The sequence below is a fragment of the Pristis pectinata genome, chromosome 2 (assembly GCF_009764475.1).
Source record: "Pristis pectinata isolate sPriPec2 chromosome 2, sPriPec2.1.pri, whole genome shotgun sequence".
NCBI classification, from domain to species: domain Eukaryota; kingdom Metazoa; phylum Chordata; class Chondrichthyes; order Rhinopristiformes; family Pristidae; genus Pristis; species Pristis pectinata.
In genome coordinates, this window is record NC_067406.1 from 55,388,448 (window position 1) to 55,401,401 (window position 12,954).

Sequence of the window (12,954 nt, forward strand, 5' to 3'; positions counted from 1 at the left end):
AAATTGGTATCAGTTGTGAATTTGACAAATTGCACAGCATTTCTAAATCCAGGGCATTTATCTTAACCATGGCCTCGGCACTGAACCCTAGGAAGAGGAAGTAGCTGTGTATCGCCAAATCCCCCTTCTCTCAGGAGCATCCACTGCACAGCAACTTCTTTTTTCAGGTCCTTAATTTTAGCAAGGTAAATACTGCTTTGCGATGAGATATCTTTATTAGTCACATGTACATCGAAACACACCGTGAAATGCATCTTTTGTGTAGTGTTCTGGGGGCAGCCCGCAAGTGTTGCCACGCTTTCCGGCACCACATAGCATGTGTAAAACTTCCTAACCTGTATGTCCTCTTTATGGAAGGCTACTGCACTAATAGAGCTTATCAACTGGTACTGCAGTAACAACTACAGCAGCAGGGGAAGCAAGTTTGTTCAACATAAGACTCCTATGTAACTTAAATAATTCATAATATTATTTAAAATAATCAGTCTGGAAATTATGTTTAAGTCTATAATTGAATTCTTTCAGAAAAAGCTTTTAAACTGCCCAAGCCTTGCTTGCAATATTTAGAACTTCAATTGTAAACATCTTTTCGGTTACAGTCTTTAATTCCAATATCGGCATACAGCTGTATATTGCTTCACCTTTAATCATTAAAATAAGCAGCATACGATTAGACTCCACTATCTGGCAATATATAATTGGTGTATTAGAATTGATTTTTTTTTGGTTATATACATTTTTTTTGCTTTGCACAGCCACTGATTATTGGGCAATGGACTGTTAACCAGTATCAAAAATATGATTTTTAATTATTTGCAGCATTTTAAAAAAAAATGCTAAAGAGGTTTCTAATTCTTATTTGTTAAGACACACTGGACTGGATCAACTCGCATCTCCTCCATCACAGACAACTCGTCATAACCAGTTGCCACCCATTAATTCAGAGTCAGCAGAAATGCACCTTCCTTTGCCTGGATCAATACAACAACTGGTAAGGTGGCAAGCCTTCATAACTTCCTTTGAGGACATTTTCTAAACTTTGATGAAATCTTATCAACCTGAAAAGTTAACTGTTACTTTCTCCAAAGATGCTGCATGAACTGCTGAGTATTTCCAGTACTTTCCACATTAAGCTGTTGCTAGGAGTTCATAATGGGAGTTCAAGTGGCCCTGGTGAAAGCAGGTTGAAATTGAATAAAATTCCCCCCTTGATTACTCTCATGACTCCTTGCTCTCAAAATTGTGTTTTCTGTGATGCTTCCCTGCCATTTGTTTAGATGTAGACATGGTAGATTATCTATAGATTAGAATAGGTGGGTTGTCTTTGGTTGGACGGGTGGAACTTGTAACCATTGGAGTTTGGAAGAAGCAAGTTGATTGAAATATGTACGATCTCGAGGGGTCTTGACTGGGGCGTGGAAAAGATGTTTCTTTTTGTGGGGAAATCTAGAACTACGGGTCACTGTTTAAAAATAAAATAATAAAATAAAATAAATTTAAGACAAGTAAGGCAAAGGTTTTTCTCAAAGGGTCATGAGCCTTTGGAACACGCTTGCTCGAAGGCTGATGGAAGCAGTGAATATTTTTAAGGCAGAGGTGGATAGATTCCTGATAAGCAAGGGGTGAAAGGTTACTGAGGGCAGGTGGGAATGTGGTAGCAGTCAGACCAGCCATGATCTTAATGAATGTTGGAACAGGCTTGAGGGGACAAGTAGCCTTCTGTTACTTTTAATTTGTATGTTGCAGTACCAAGTAGCTTCAGATCACTATATTTGTGAAGAGCAATTTTGGAAAAAAATCTGTAAAGAAAGACTAACTAATAGTACCCTTATGTCCTTTTTAAAACATCTCAAAGAACTTTGGAACCAATAAGGTAATTCTGAAGAAACTAATAATGTAGGAAAGCTATCAAATTTTGCACAGCAAACTCCCGCAAACAAAAATAGGTAAGCTGTTTAAGTCATCTTAAACAATAATAAATTATTGGCTAGGACACGGGGTAATATCCTCTTATAATTGATCTTCTGTATCCACCTATGAGAACTCACGGAACCTTTTTTTATTGTCTCATCCAAAAGATAGTACTTCTAATAGTTGCACACCTCCAGTGTGGCACTGGAGTATCAACCTAGATTTTTGTCCTAGTCCCTGAATTAGTATTTGAACCCCTAATCTTTAAGTACGAGTGTTGCCAATTATGTCATTGCTGACAGAAGCAATTGAAGTAATGGCTGTCACTGCACGTTTCCATTATAAATTTATTAATCATTTCATAGGGTCATATCTTATACTTTTACAAATGTTAAATTATTTTTGAATTTAATTTTAAGAAAAATATACAATAACTGTATTCTATCAGAGAGGAAGATTCCCTCACAGCCGAGTGTCCAGTGCAGTTGGAGAAGGATCAGGCCGCCGACCTCTCAGGGAACGACCAATCGCTTTCGATACATCTTCAAGGCCGAACACAACTCACACATTTAGGGTACGATTTTTACATGGAAATAGATTACCTAATGGAAGGTTATCATAACTTAGAGCTTAATGATTAATGATACTAGAGGACGAATACTTAATGTTTTGTTTGTGTGACCGGAATATAATGCAAATAGATGTTAAAGTGATTCAGGAGACTTGAAGATGGGGGAAATATAACAAAGACAAGAAGAGAAATGTCTTTTAACCAGTTTGAATAGAGTGAAAATTTTCAGGGCCTTGGGTATTAACTGCCAGATTCCTAATGTGCACTTCTAAATTCCTGCAATAAAGAACGCCAAACTTGCATTTTTATATTGACTTTTGTGGCCTCAGGAAATCCCAAAAGGCACTCTAGCCAGTGAAGAACCTTTTGAAAGGTAATCACTATTACAACATCAGAAAAGCGGTATCCAATTTGCACATGACAAGGGGTCATAAACAGCAGTATGATAACAAGCAGATAATCTGTTTTTAGTGATGTTAGTTGAGGGATAAATATTTTTTTTAGGGCACCAGGGAGGAACTCCTCAGTTCCTCAAAATCATGCCATTAGAATTTGACATCCATCTGAAAGGCCACGTAGAACCATGGTTTAACTTCTCAACCAAAACACTAACTTGGCCCTGGATAAACCAGGAGATTCGCAGTCTGCTGAGGGCTAGATCTGTGGCATTCGAGACTAGTGATCCAGGTGCGACCTACGGAAGGCCATTGTGAGAGCAAAAAGGTAATTCCGTGTGAAGTTAGAGACACAATGGGACACACGACATCTGTGGCAGGGTATGCCTGCCATTACTTCTTACAAGGCAAAACCTAACAGCATATAAATGGCAGTGATGCTTCACTCCCTGATGAGCTCAATGCTTCTTGTGCATGCTTTGAAAGGGAGAATAACATTACACCTGTGCAAATCCCCACAGCATCTGGTGACCCTGTGATCTCTGTCTCAGAAGATGACATCAGAACATCCTTCAAGAGGGTGAACTCTTGCAAGGCGTCAGGCCCCGATGGTGTACCTGGCAGGGTACTGAAAATCTGTGCTGACCAACTGATTGGAGTGTTCAAGCACATCTTCAACCTCTCACTGCTGCAGTTGGAGGTTCCCACCTGCTTCAAAATGGCATCAGTCTTACCAGTGCCCAAGAAGAACAGAGTGAGCTGCCTCAGCGACTGTCATCCGGTAGCACTTGCATCTACTGTGATGAAATGCTTTGAGAAGTTGGTCATGGCTGGAATTAACTCCTGCTGGAACAGGATCTGGACCTGCCACAATGGGTCTACAGTAGATGCAATCTCACTGGCTCTCCATTCGGCTTTGGAGCACCCAGACAACAGCAAAACATATGTCAGGCTGCTGTTTATCAATTACAGCTTGGCGTTCAACACCATCATCCCCTCAATACTAATCAACAAGCTTCAAAACCTGGGTCTCTGTACTTCCCTCTGCAACTGGATCCATGACTTCCTTATCGGGAGACCATATTCAGTGTAGATCGGGAGTAACATCTCCTCCTCGTTGACAGTCAACACAGGTGCACCTCACGGATGCGTGCTTAGTCCACTGCTCTATTCGTTCTACGCTTGTAACTGTGTGGCTAGGCACAGCTCAAGTGCCATCTATAAATTCATCGATGACACCACTGTTATTTGCAGAATCTCAGATGGCGATGAGGAGGCGTACAGGAGTGAGATAGATGGGCTGGTTGAGTGGGGTCGCAACAACAACCTCGCACACAGTGTCAGGAAGACCAAGGAATTGTTTGTGGAATTCTACAGATGTACGGTGGAGAGCATTCTGACTGGTTGCGTCACTACCTAGTATAGAGGCTCCAATACGCAGGATCAAAAGAGGCTGCAGAAGGTTGTAGACTCAGCCAGCTCCATCATGGGTACAATCCTCCCTGCTACTGAGGACATCTTCAAAGTGGCAGTGCCTCGAAGGTGGCATCCATCATTAAGGACCCTCACCATCCAGGACATATCCTCTTCACATTACTACCATCGGGGAGGAGGTACAGGAGCCTGAAGGCTCACATTCAACATTTCAGCAACAGCTTCCTCTGCGCCATCTGATTTCTGAACAGTCCATGAACACTACCTTGTTATTCCTCTTTTGCACTATTTATTTATTTTTGTAACTTATAGTAATTTTTATGTCTTGCACTGTACTGCTGCCACAAAACAACAAATTTCACGACATACATCAGTGATAATAAACCTGACCCTGACTGATTTTGATTCTGGAAGTAGGACTTAGCCTGGTCAGCATGAATATATTTTACACAGAGTATTAAATAAACTTGTACGCTTGTATCTCAGTGGTCACCAAGGCTAAGTCAAGTCGAGTTTATTGTCATATGCACAAGTACATGTATGCACAGCTGCAATGAAAAACGTACTTGCAGCAGCATCACAGGCACATAGCATCATAGAAGCAGCATTCACAAGAAAAACATAAACATATACACAATTTTTACAAGAAGGTTAAATGTAAGAAATGACGATTATTTGTTATACTCTAAGCACCCATTATCAATGTTACAAATTTCCTGAATTGATGCATGTTTAGAGAAGCAAAGAGAAAAACTTCCAGTTTCTTTGCCTTCCAAAGGCTGGCTCAAATCTAGCAAAATGCACTCCATGACTGATTTGTTGATTTTAGCAAAATTCTCATTCTTCTCAATTAGGATTGGTTGAAATGATGCAGTTCAAACTATCCAAAATTTTACTTTGCTTGTGATGTGTGTAGTTGGAAAACAAGAAATTTTATGAATTTGGATAAAATACAGAATGTTTTTTAATTGAGACATTATAACTATCAATAATTAAAGATCAGGTTATAGGACTTCTTGGCTTCCGAATTCAGTTTTGTTGTATCTGCTATAAGGGCACTAAGTGTGGATTTGCTTCCATTTTGGAGTGAGATGAGTGTGGATGTGTTTGTGCTAAAATATTAGTCTTTATATTGAAAAAAAGTGCAAGTACATGCAATGCCATTGTCTGCCAGAAATATGAAAACTAAGCAAGTCATGACACCTATCACCATGCAATGTTAAATTAACCCCAATCGATCTCAACAGTACTACTGTTGCCATGTGCTCAGTTCTCAGAGGATCAATGAATACCTGCCCCCCCCCCCCCCCCCCCCCCCCCCCCCCCCCCACACGCCTCCCTTGCCCTCATCAATGCTATTCAAAGGGATCATGAATGACTTGTAGGTTAATAGCAGTTTTATTTCTTTGGAAGTTTGTCTTGAGTAAGGAAGAGTTTTAATTTTCTAGACCATTGCAGTTTTTCTGAACTTTACAAGGAGTCGTCTGCCAAGAGTTTGCATTGACTTTGCAGTTTCTGCAATACCTGGTGTAGATGGGCAAAAAGGTCTCTGTGAGCTGAAGAGTCTGTTTCTCTGCTGTATATGACTCTGTGACTCTAGTTGCTCTTGGACAATGGGTATTTTATTCCTCTGTGGCTGCGGTGCAACAGAGAGGACGCAGAGAAAGACAACCTTCGAGAAGAAGGAAGGGGAGATGTGGAAGGGCATCTCCTTTAGGAGGACAGATCATATTTCCTCTCAAGATATTTTGAGAACATTTCTTTGCCCAGTCCAGTGAGGAACAATACATGTGATGCAAGTGATTTAGTAAGACCTTTGCACATTTTGAAATGTCTGCATCTGAGCTGGAGGCTACAAGTTTTAAAGTGAGTGATGGTATACCTTCACTTTTGCTCTGTTCTTGTCCTCCCAGGTTGCTCTTTTATGTCACCCAAAGGGAGAAAATTACAAGGATAGGGACAGCATTTGCAGTTTGTAACTCAAAATGTGGGTTGAGGTTGAAGTATGAGATAAAAAGGTGGTTTAGCTATGAGAATACCATCATCTTTATTCTGTATTTTGCTGTTTAGGCATGATTGCACTGTCCACCCTGGCTTGTTCCTGCAAACACAGATTATAAATCACCCTGTTTGCAAAAGAGAAGCAAGGTTGCCAGTGGGTCTCACACAATATGTTTGGATGATGTGCATGTATTGGTTACATAGTTAGCAGTGAATCCAGGCTTTGAGATGTGGCTGTGAGGCTAGAATTACTGAAATTATGGTGGAGCACGTGAATGTTTGGTCAGAGTTCTGATAGAGATTGTTAGTAATTGAGTAACATGGGTATGATGCATTGATTTGTGTATGAGGTTAGTTGGAAATGTCATTTGAAGGTGCACTATTTTCTGCACTCTAGCCATGTCCTTGGGCTTGACTCTGGAATCCATTCTCTCCTGTGGTATGCTATGTCTTGCATGAAGTTGCAGTTACCTCAAATGGAACACCTGCTACATTCATGAACCCCTTTGAGTTGCAGGCTGGCTTTGAGAACTGCAAGCAAGGTTGAACTGATACTAACTGCTCATGAAAATGGATCACCTGCTGTTGTAGTGAGACAACTAACAGTGCAGTTAATGCTGGTTGAATGCTAAAATTGTGATCACGAGATGAAAAACAAATTTGAAGTGCTAAGTCAAATGATTAATACAATTGCACTGTTTATGCTCAATTGCTAGCAACTCCACTGTTCAAAGATGGGATAATCTGTCTGGCATTTTGCTAATACTTTCAAAAGATTAGAATCAATCTGCTCTGAGACATTGTCTCAACTCTTTGATGATTTATGGATGAAAAGAAATGGTCTTCTAATTCATGATTATAATAGAATAGCTGATGATTACAAATGAGAATTGTTGGCTTGAGCCGGAATAACTGAATACAGCAACTGTTAACTGTTGCAAAATGCATTATATTTCAGTCTGATACTCCTTTCAAAAGGTCATTCACACCAATGGACTATGCCAGCCAAGCACGGATAGGACGGGCTTCCTTTACAGGTAAACAAGTAGCATTATGCGAACCATATTTTATTGAAATTGGAGAGCAGGAATTTGAATTCAGTCTCTCTGGAAATATTGATCTGTAACATGTCAGATCTTCTGCTTAAAAGTCTGTAGTTCTGCCCTGATTTTAACCATTAACCAGAAGATGAACATGGAAAAAAAAAACTGCAGGTGCTGGAAATCTGGAACAAAAACACAAAAAAGTACTAGGAACACTCAGCAAGTCGGGCAACTTCTGTGGAAAGAGAAACAGAGTCAATGTTTCAGGTTGGAGACCTTTCGTCAGAACTGAAAAAGAGAGAAAACAAGTTAATTTTCAGTAGCAGAGAAGATGGGGGAACAACTCGTAGAACAAAGTGAATATATCTGATAGGATGTTTCTCCTCCCTGGAGAGCCTAGAATCTGAGGGCATGGTAAGGAAAGGGGTTGTAGTCTCAGAATAAGGAGTCAATTAACGATGATTTGAGATGAGGAAAATTTTGGAATCTTCAGAATTCTGTACGTCAAAGGATTTTGGATGGTCAGTCATTGCTTATATTCAAGACCACAAATGATAATAGATTTTTTGAGGAATTATGAGAACCAAGGGACATAGTGATTGATCAGAAAACTTTGTTTACATAGAAGAATAACTGTAGTCTGAAATGTAGAGCAGGTGATGGGATCAACAACATACTCCTGCTCCTACTACTTGTTATAGGATCAATCAATGGAAGCGAAAGCCATTTAATGTTACCAATGCCATAGATTTTTCTTTACAGATCGTGCTGGCATCGGCATGACTGGCATTGGTGTGACTGGCATCAGCCTAGGAATTTCTGCCTCTAGTTCCAATTATCACACAGATTTTGTACATCATCATCACCATCTGTCAAACCAGCCACCTATCGAAGGAGACGAGGAAGAATATCGAGCAATATGCGGTACTGATACTTTAAATTCTTTTCAATATCTGAATAGAGCAAGTTAGTTTTTGGGGGGGGAGGAGAAATGCATTGTTTAATTAACAAACAACTTTGATGTTAGGATAAAACCAAATTTTATCTATGTAATTTTATGACAAAGTATAAACATTTACTCCTATAAGTCAAGAATATGATAAATTTTGCATTTCCAGGTATTAGCTCAGATTAGTGTCCTTAAATAGCCCAAACTTTGGAGAAAATTTTAATTCTTTTGCCAGTTCATCTGTTCTTTTACCTTTGGAATCTAATTGACTGCATACTACTTCTGCTAACATCCAACTCATTTATTGACTCCATATTTTTTTTCTCTACAATTCATTCGAGCTCTCACAATCCAGTTGATTCACAATCAATTAAGTTAATTAAAGACAAATTGTAATATTGAAGCTCCCAACTCACTGCTTCAAAAATTACATCCTTCAATATAATCAAATTTTCAGGAACTAAATTGATATGTAGAACCAGAAACACGTTCTCTGGTAATTGAATCAAACTTGCATTACTACAGCTTTTAACCTTTCAATTTTTAACCTTGGTTTCAATGACTAACTAAGTTGACTAACTAAATATATATCTCCTTATAATGTGGTGAACCATCATTTTGGAGCACACCATTAGAACCATTTTGCTTGGTTTGGAACTTAATGACTCATTACTTAAACCAAAAAGAGGAATGACTTAAGGGCCTTCCTTAATAATACAGGCCTGGGTGTTTTTAGTCTGTGATAAAGCGACTGTTTGCTGCTGACCTGACAAAGAAAGCTGTGCACTAAGATCCAACATTCCCCGGGATATGGACTTCCACATTATTGACATTGCTTGTTGACATCCCTGGTACTCAGCAACAATAATACCATCAAATTGACTGACCATGCAATTACATTTAAGAAACTGCACAGACAGCAAAAGAGGAAATAAAAGTACTATTTTAAATAATAGGTTAATTGCTACTGTAAATTTCTCAGTTAATAACAAAAAGAATCAAGGGGGAGTTGATAGGCACGTATGAGAGAATAACGTGGGGTTCGGAAATAAAATGAGGGGGAATAGAACTAATGGGTTTGCTCTCCCGCCAGCTGGCATAGACCTGATGGGTTGTTGTTATAAATATAAGATAAATACTTTTCAGAAAAAGAGAGGTTGTAATTAAAGAAGCTGGAATGGCAAAAGTTTATTATGAAATTTTTTTGTTATTTTAAGATACATCGGGCTGGACAGTTGGAAGGGATGGTGGGTTTGGCTTTGCCAGTTATCAAAAGAGGCTTTGCTTGCTCTTAAAGTTTACTTCAGTGCATTAGAGGTGGGGGTTGTTCTGGCCACTCGCATGACGACATGTCACGTGAGGCTCTGCTGCCATGTGAGCACAGGTTCAGCGAGCAAGTTTCCCAGAATAAATGTTGGGGAATTCAGACGTTTATGCTCTGCTGCTGCAGTCCAATTTTGGAGCTCATCTGAGAAACAACCAGTTTGCAGGAGTACCAAGCAGTGTCATTACAGAACTGCCATTTCCCAGCTAATTCTGGTTCAGATATGAAAGATTCATCTAATTACAATATAAATATGTCAAATTATTTTTTGGGGCCTGAGAGTGTATCCAGCAAGTGTTAGTATAGTGTTAAAAGTAAGAGAGAAAAACTTTGTGTTTTTTTGGGGGGGGGGGGAATAGTTTGTAAATCCCTTAAATTTTCATCAAATCATTGTTTCTGTTACTTATTCTGGATAATGATTGAAGGAACAGGGAATCACTCGCAGCACCTTCTGGAATGCCATATTTAACTGCTTGCAAGCTCCAGATATTGCTGAGAGATTCAAAGTGTAGTGAAGATGAATGCCGATAGTTTCAGTGATATTACAGCTGCAAAATCTGGCCCACAATAAGATTAGTTTTGTTTATGTAATGTATTAAGGCCACAATTATTGTCCATTTACATTTTTCCTGATCAGACCTGCTGATGAAAAAGTGCTTATGGACGTCCTGCATTTTAACAATTTCAGAACCGACGAGGTTCTTTCAAAAAAAATTATGAATACCAATGACAGGCCAGCTCAGTATATCTACAACCCTCACTGGAAACATGGGAAATTCTGACTTTGGTGAACATAGATATTATGGCATTTGTTGAGGGCTGTACACTTCTGTATGCATTTACAGTTATTTGCAATGTCGGAGTAACTTTCCCAGAAGAATGTCAGTTCTTCTATGTTATTTAGGTTCCTAGGATGAGAAATTTATACAAACATTATATTTGTGTTGTAGAAAGCAGCAATCATTCACTTTGAGACATTTTGAAATTGGTTCATCACTTATGGCTCATTTGAAAGTACTTGAGCAAAAATAGGTTTCATAATTCTGTTTCTCTCTTCCACTCAGCAATTCTTTCAATAACAAAACAGGCAAAAATTAGTAAACAAAGTTTCTTTTTGTTTGCATCTCTACCTTTTATCTATTATAGGTCCACAAGTCCATCTCCAGTCCAAAACATTCAACCGATTTCCTACAAATTCCAAAAAACGATCCCAGATGGTTTCATAGATACACTCAGTACAGAGACTGGAGAGGTAGAAGAAGACAATCTGCTAATGTCAGGTCACAGGCAATACTCAGAGGACACCGGATTAAAGAAAAACAATATGAAAATTCAAAAATACTTGAAGTGAAAAGACTTGCATCAATGTTCCACGACGGTCTCAAGCAATGTGTTAGCTGTCTTCCTTTTAATATATCTACTAAGCACACTATGCAATAAAAATATCATTTTTACAGGAACTCTCCAGACAATTTGTCAGGACCTCGGGCAGTTCAGTCTGGAACTGTAACATTTACAGGTATCATAACTAAAGACCTGACACCACATGGAGAGACACAGGATCAGTGTAGGGATGGCGTCTGGCGTTGGACAGTTCCCTCCCCACTCCCTGGGCAACTGCCTGAGCTTGCACAGGAGCTTCTAGAGCAAAATTCATTCCCCTGACATGAAAAGCTAGCTCCACCACTGCCTGACATCTTTATTGTGTGATCCTTAAATTTCTCATTAACTCCAATATGCTGTCAATACCTCAATAAGCAACCTACAGAAAGGTTAGTACATCTTGTGTTAACTAAGACTGAATAGTTGTTATTGAAAGTTTATGCTTGTAGAATTGAATGTGAGCAAGCTAAAGGGAAATGTTCAGTTTGCAGTTAAACCACAGAAATCCATTTTATTCCTTTTTAGATGAATACAGAATGCTGTAGATTATCAGTATTTATGCAATGACAAACCTTTGGCATGCACTTGCCATTTCTCTCAAGTTTCACTGAAGAGCAATATGAGTTTTATTTTCTTATTTATGTTATTTATAAGTCAAAAATTCGATTCTAAGATTTTAATGTTGGCAAACATCCTGCACCTTTCATTCCATAATGTATGAAACATTTCATAATCTATGTATTGTATATTGTATTCATGTACTCTATGCAATGACAAAAATGAAGCTCTTATAATATTTTTCCCTCTAATTTGTTCAAATGTTACAATGTTAGGATTGAATGATGGATTCAAATTTTAAGTTGACCACTCAATACTAACTTAGGCCAAATCATACCAAAGAAGGGCATCTTGTTGAAAGAGTGCATGCTATTTAATATGAGCCCTAACTTTCTATGGCAAGGTTAATGGACAATTAATGGACAACCTAGCAAGTTCTTCAAAAAAAGGCAATGCCAAGGATGCGATGCTATTTGTGTGAAGTAATATGAATCAATCAACAAGAATTGGAAATATGCAACTCACATCATTAATTTCCTTAACTTGCTGGCTGATTTCTGTATTAATATCTGCACCAACTATGATTTTGTTTTATTTTCCAGGAAGACTTGGCCCATAATTTAGTAAAGAGATGTTGAAGTGAGGATTAATTGTTTTTTGTAGTTGTGTAAGATAATTTTTGACTGTCTTAAAGTGTGAATATTGCCAACTTTTATGGTTCATATGTGCATGTGTAGATAGTGATTTTAAAATGTACAGTTTGTGATATCGGTAAATGAATATTTAATTCATTTGTATGATATTCCTCTGCTACATATTTTAGCTGAGGCATTTCCATTGCTCAGTTGAAGCAGAAGAATGTCTTGTACAAAAATTAAGTGTTCATCTTTACCGCCGTTGTAAACTCTGACTAACACTGTTTGGATTTTGCGATAAGACATAAAATATGTGGTTTGTTTATAGACCTTAAATAACTTTGTTATTTCAGGAAGTTTTTTTAAAAAAAAGTTTTTGTGTAAATAAATAATGTTTCATGATCCAACATGAATTAGCTTTTGCAATTATTTTCACTTTGGAACTGTAACATTTGTAGTTATCATAACTAAACACCTGACATCACAAGTGGAGACTAACAGGATGAGTGTGTGTGGGGGGGGGGGGGGGGGCGGTTGGTGTTGGTGTCTGGAGTTGATCAGCTCCCTGCCCACTCCCTGGGCAACTGCCTCAGCTTGCACATACTGAGCTTCTAGAGCAAAATTCATTCTCTTGACATGAGACACTAGTTCCACCACTGCCTGACATCTTTATTCTGTGATCCTTGTATGGCTCATCAACTCCAATATGCTGTTAATACCTCAATAAGCAACATAGAGAAAGGCAGCTAT

General features: G+C 38.6%; 1 protein-coding gene across 1 annotated transcript in view; it reads left to right on the top strand.

Annotated features, from left to right (window-relative positions):
• LOC127580971 (protein FAM149A-like) overlaps positions 1–12,691 on the top strand; it is an 83,378-nt gene extending 70,687 nt beyond the window's left edge. The window contains exons 11-15 of the mRNA XM_052034983.1: positions 868–991; positions 2,360–2,485; positions 7,271–7,349; positions 8,118–8,279; positions 10,775–12,691. Of these exons, the coding sequence (XP_051890943.1) occupies positions 868–991; positions 2,360–2,485; positions 7,271–7,349; positions 8,118–8,279; positions 10,775–10,854 (571 nt within the window). The 3' untranslated portion in view covers positions 10,855–12,691. The remainder of the gene's footprint in view (positions 1–867; positions 992–2,359; positions 2,486–7,270; positions 7,350–8,117; positions 8,280–10,774) is intronic.
• The last annotated feature ends 263 nt before the right edge of the window (positions 12,692–12,954 follow it).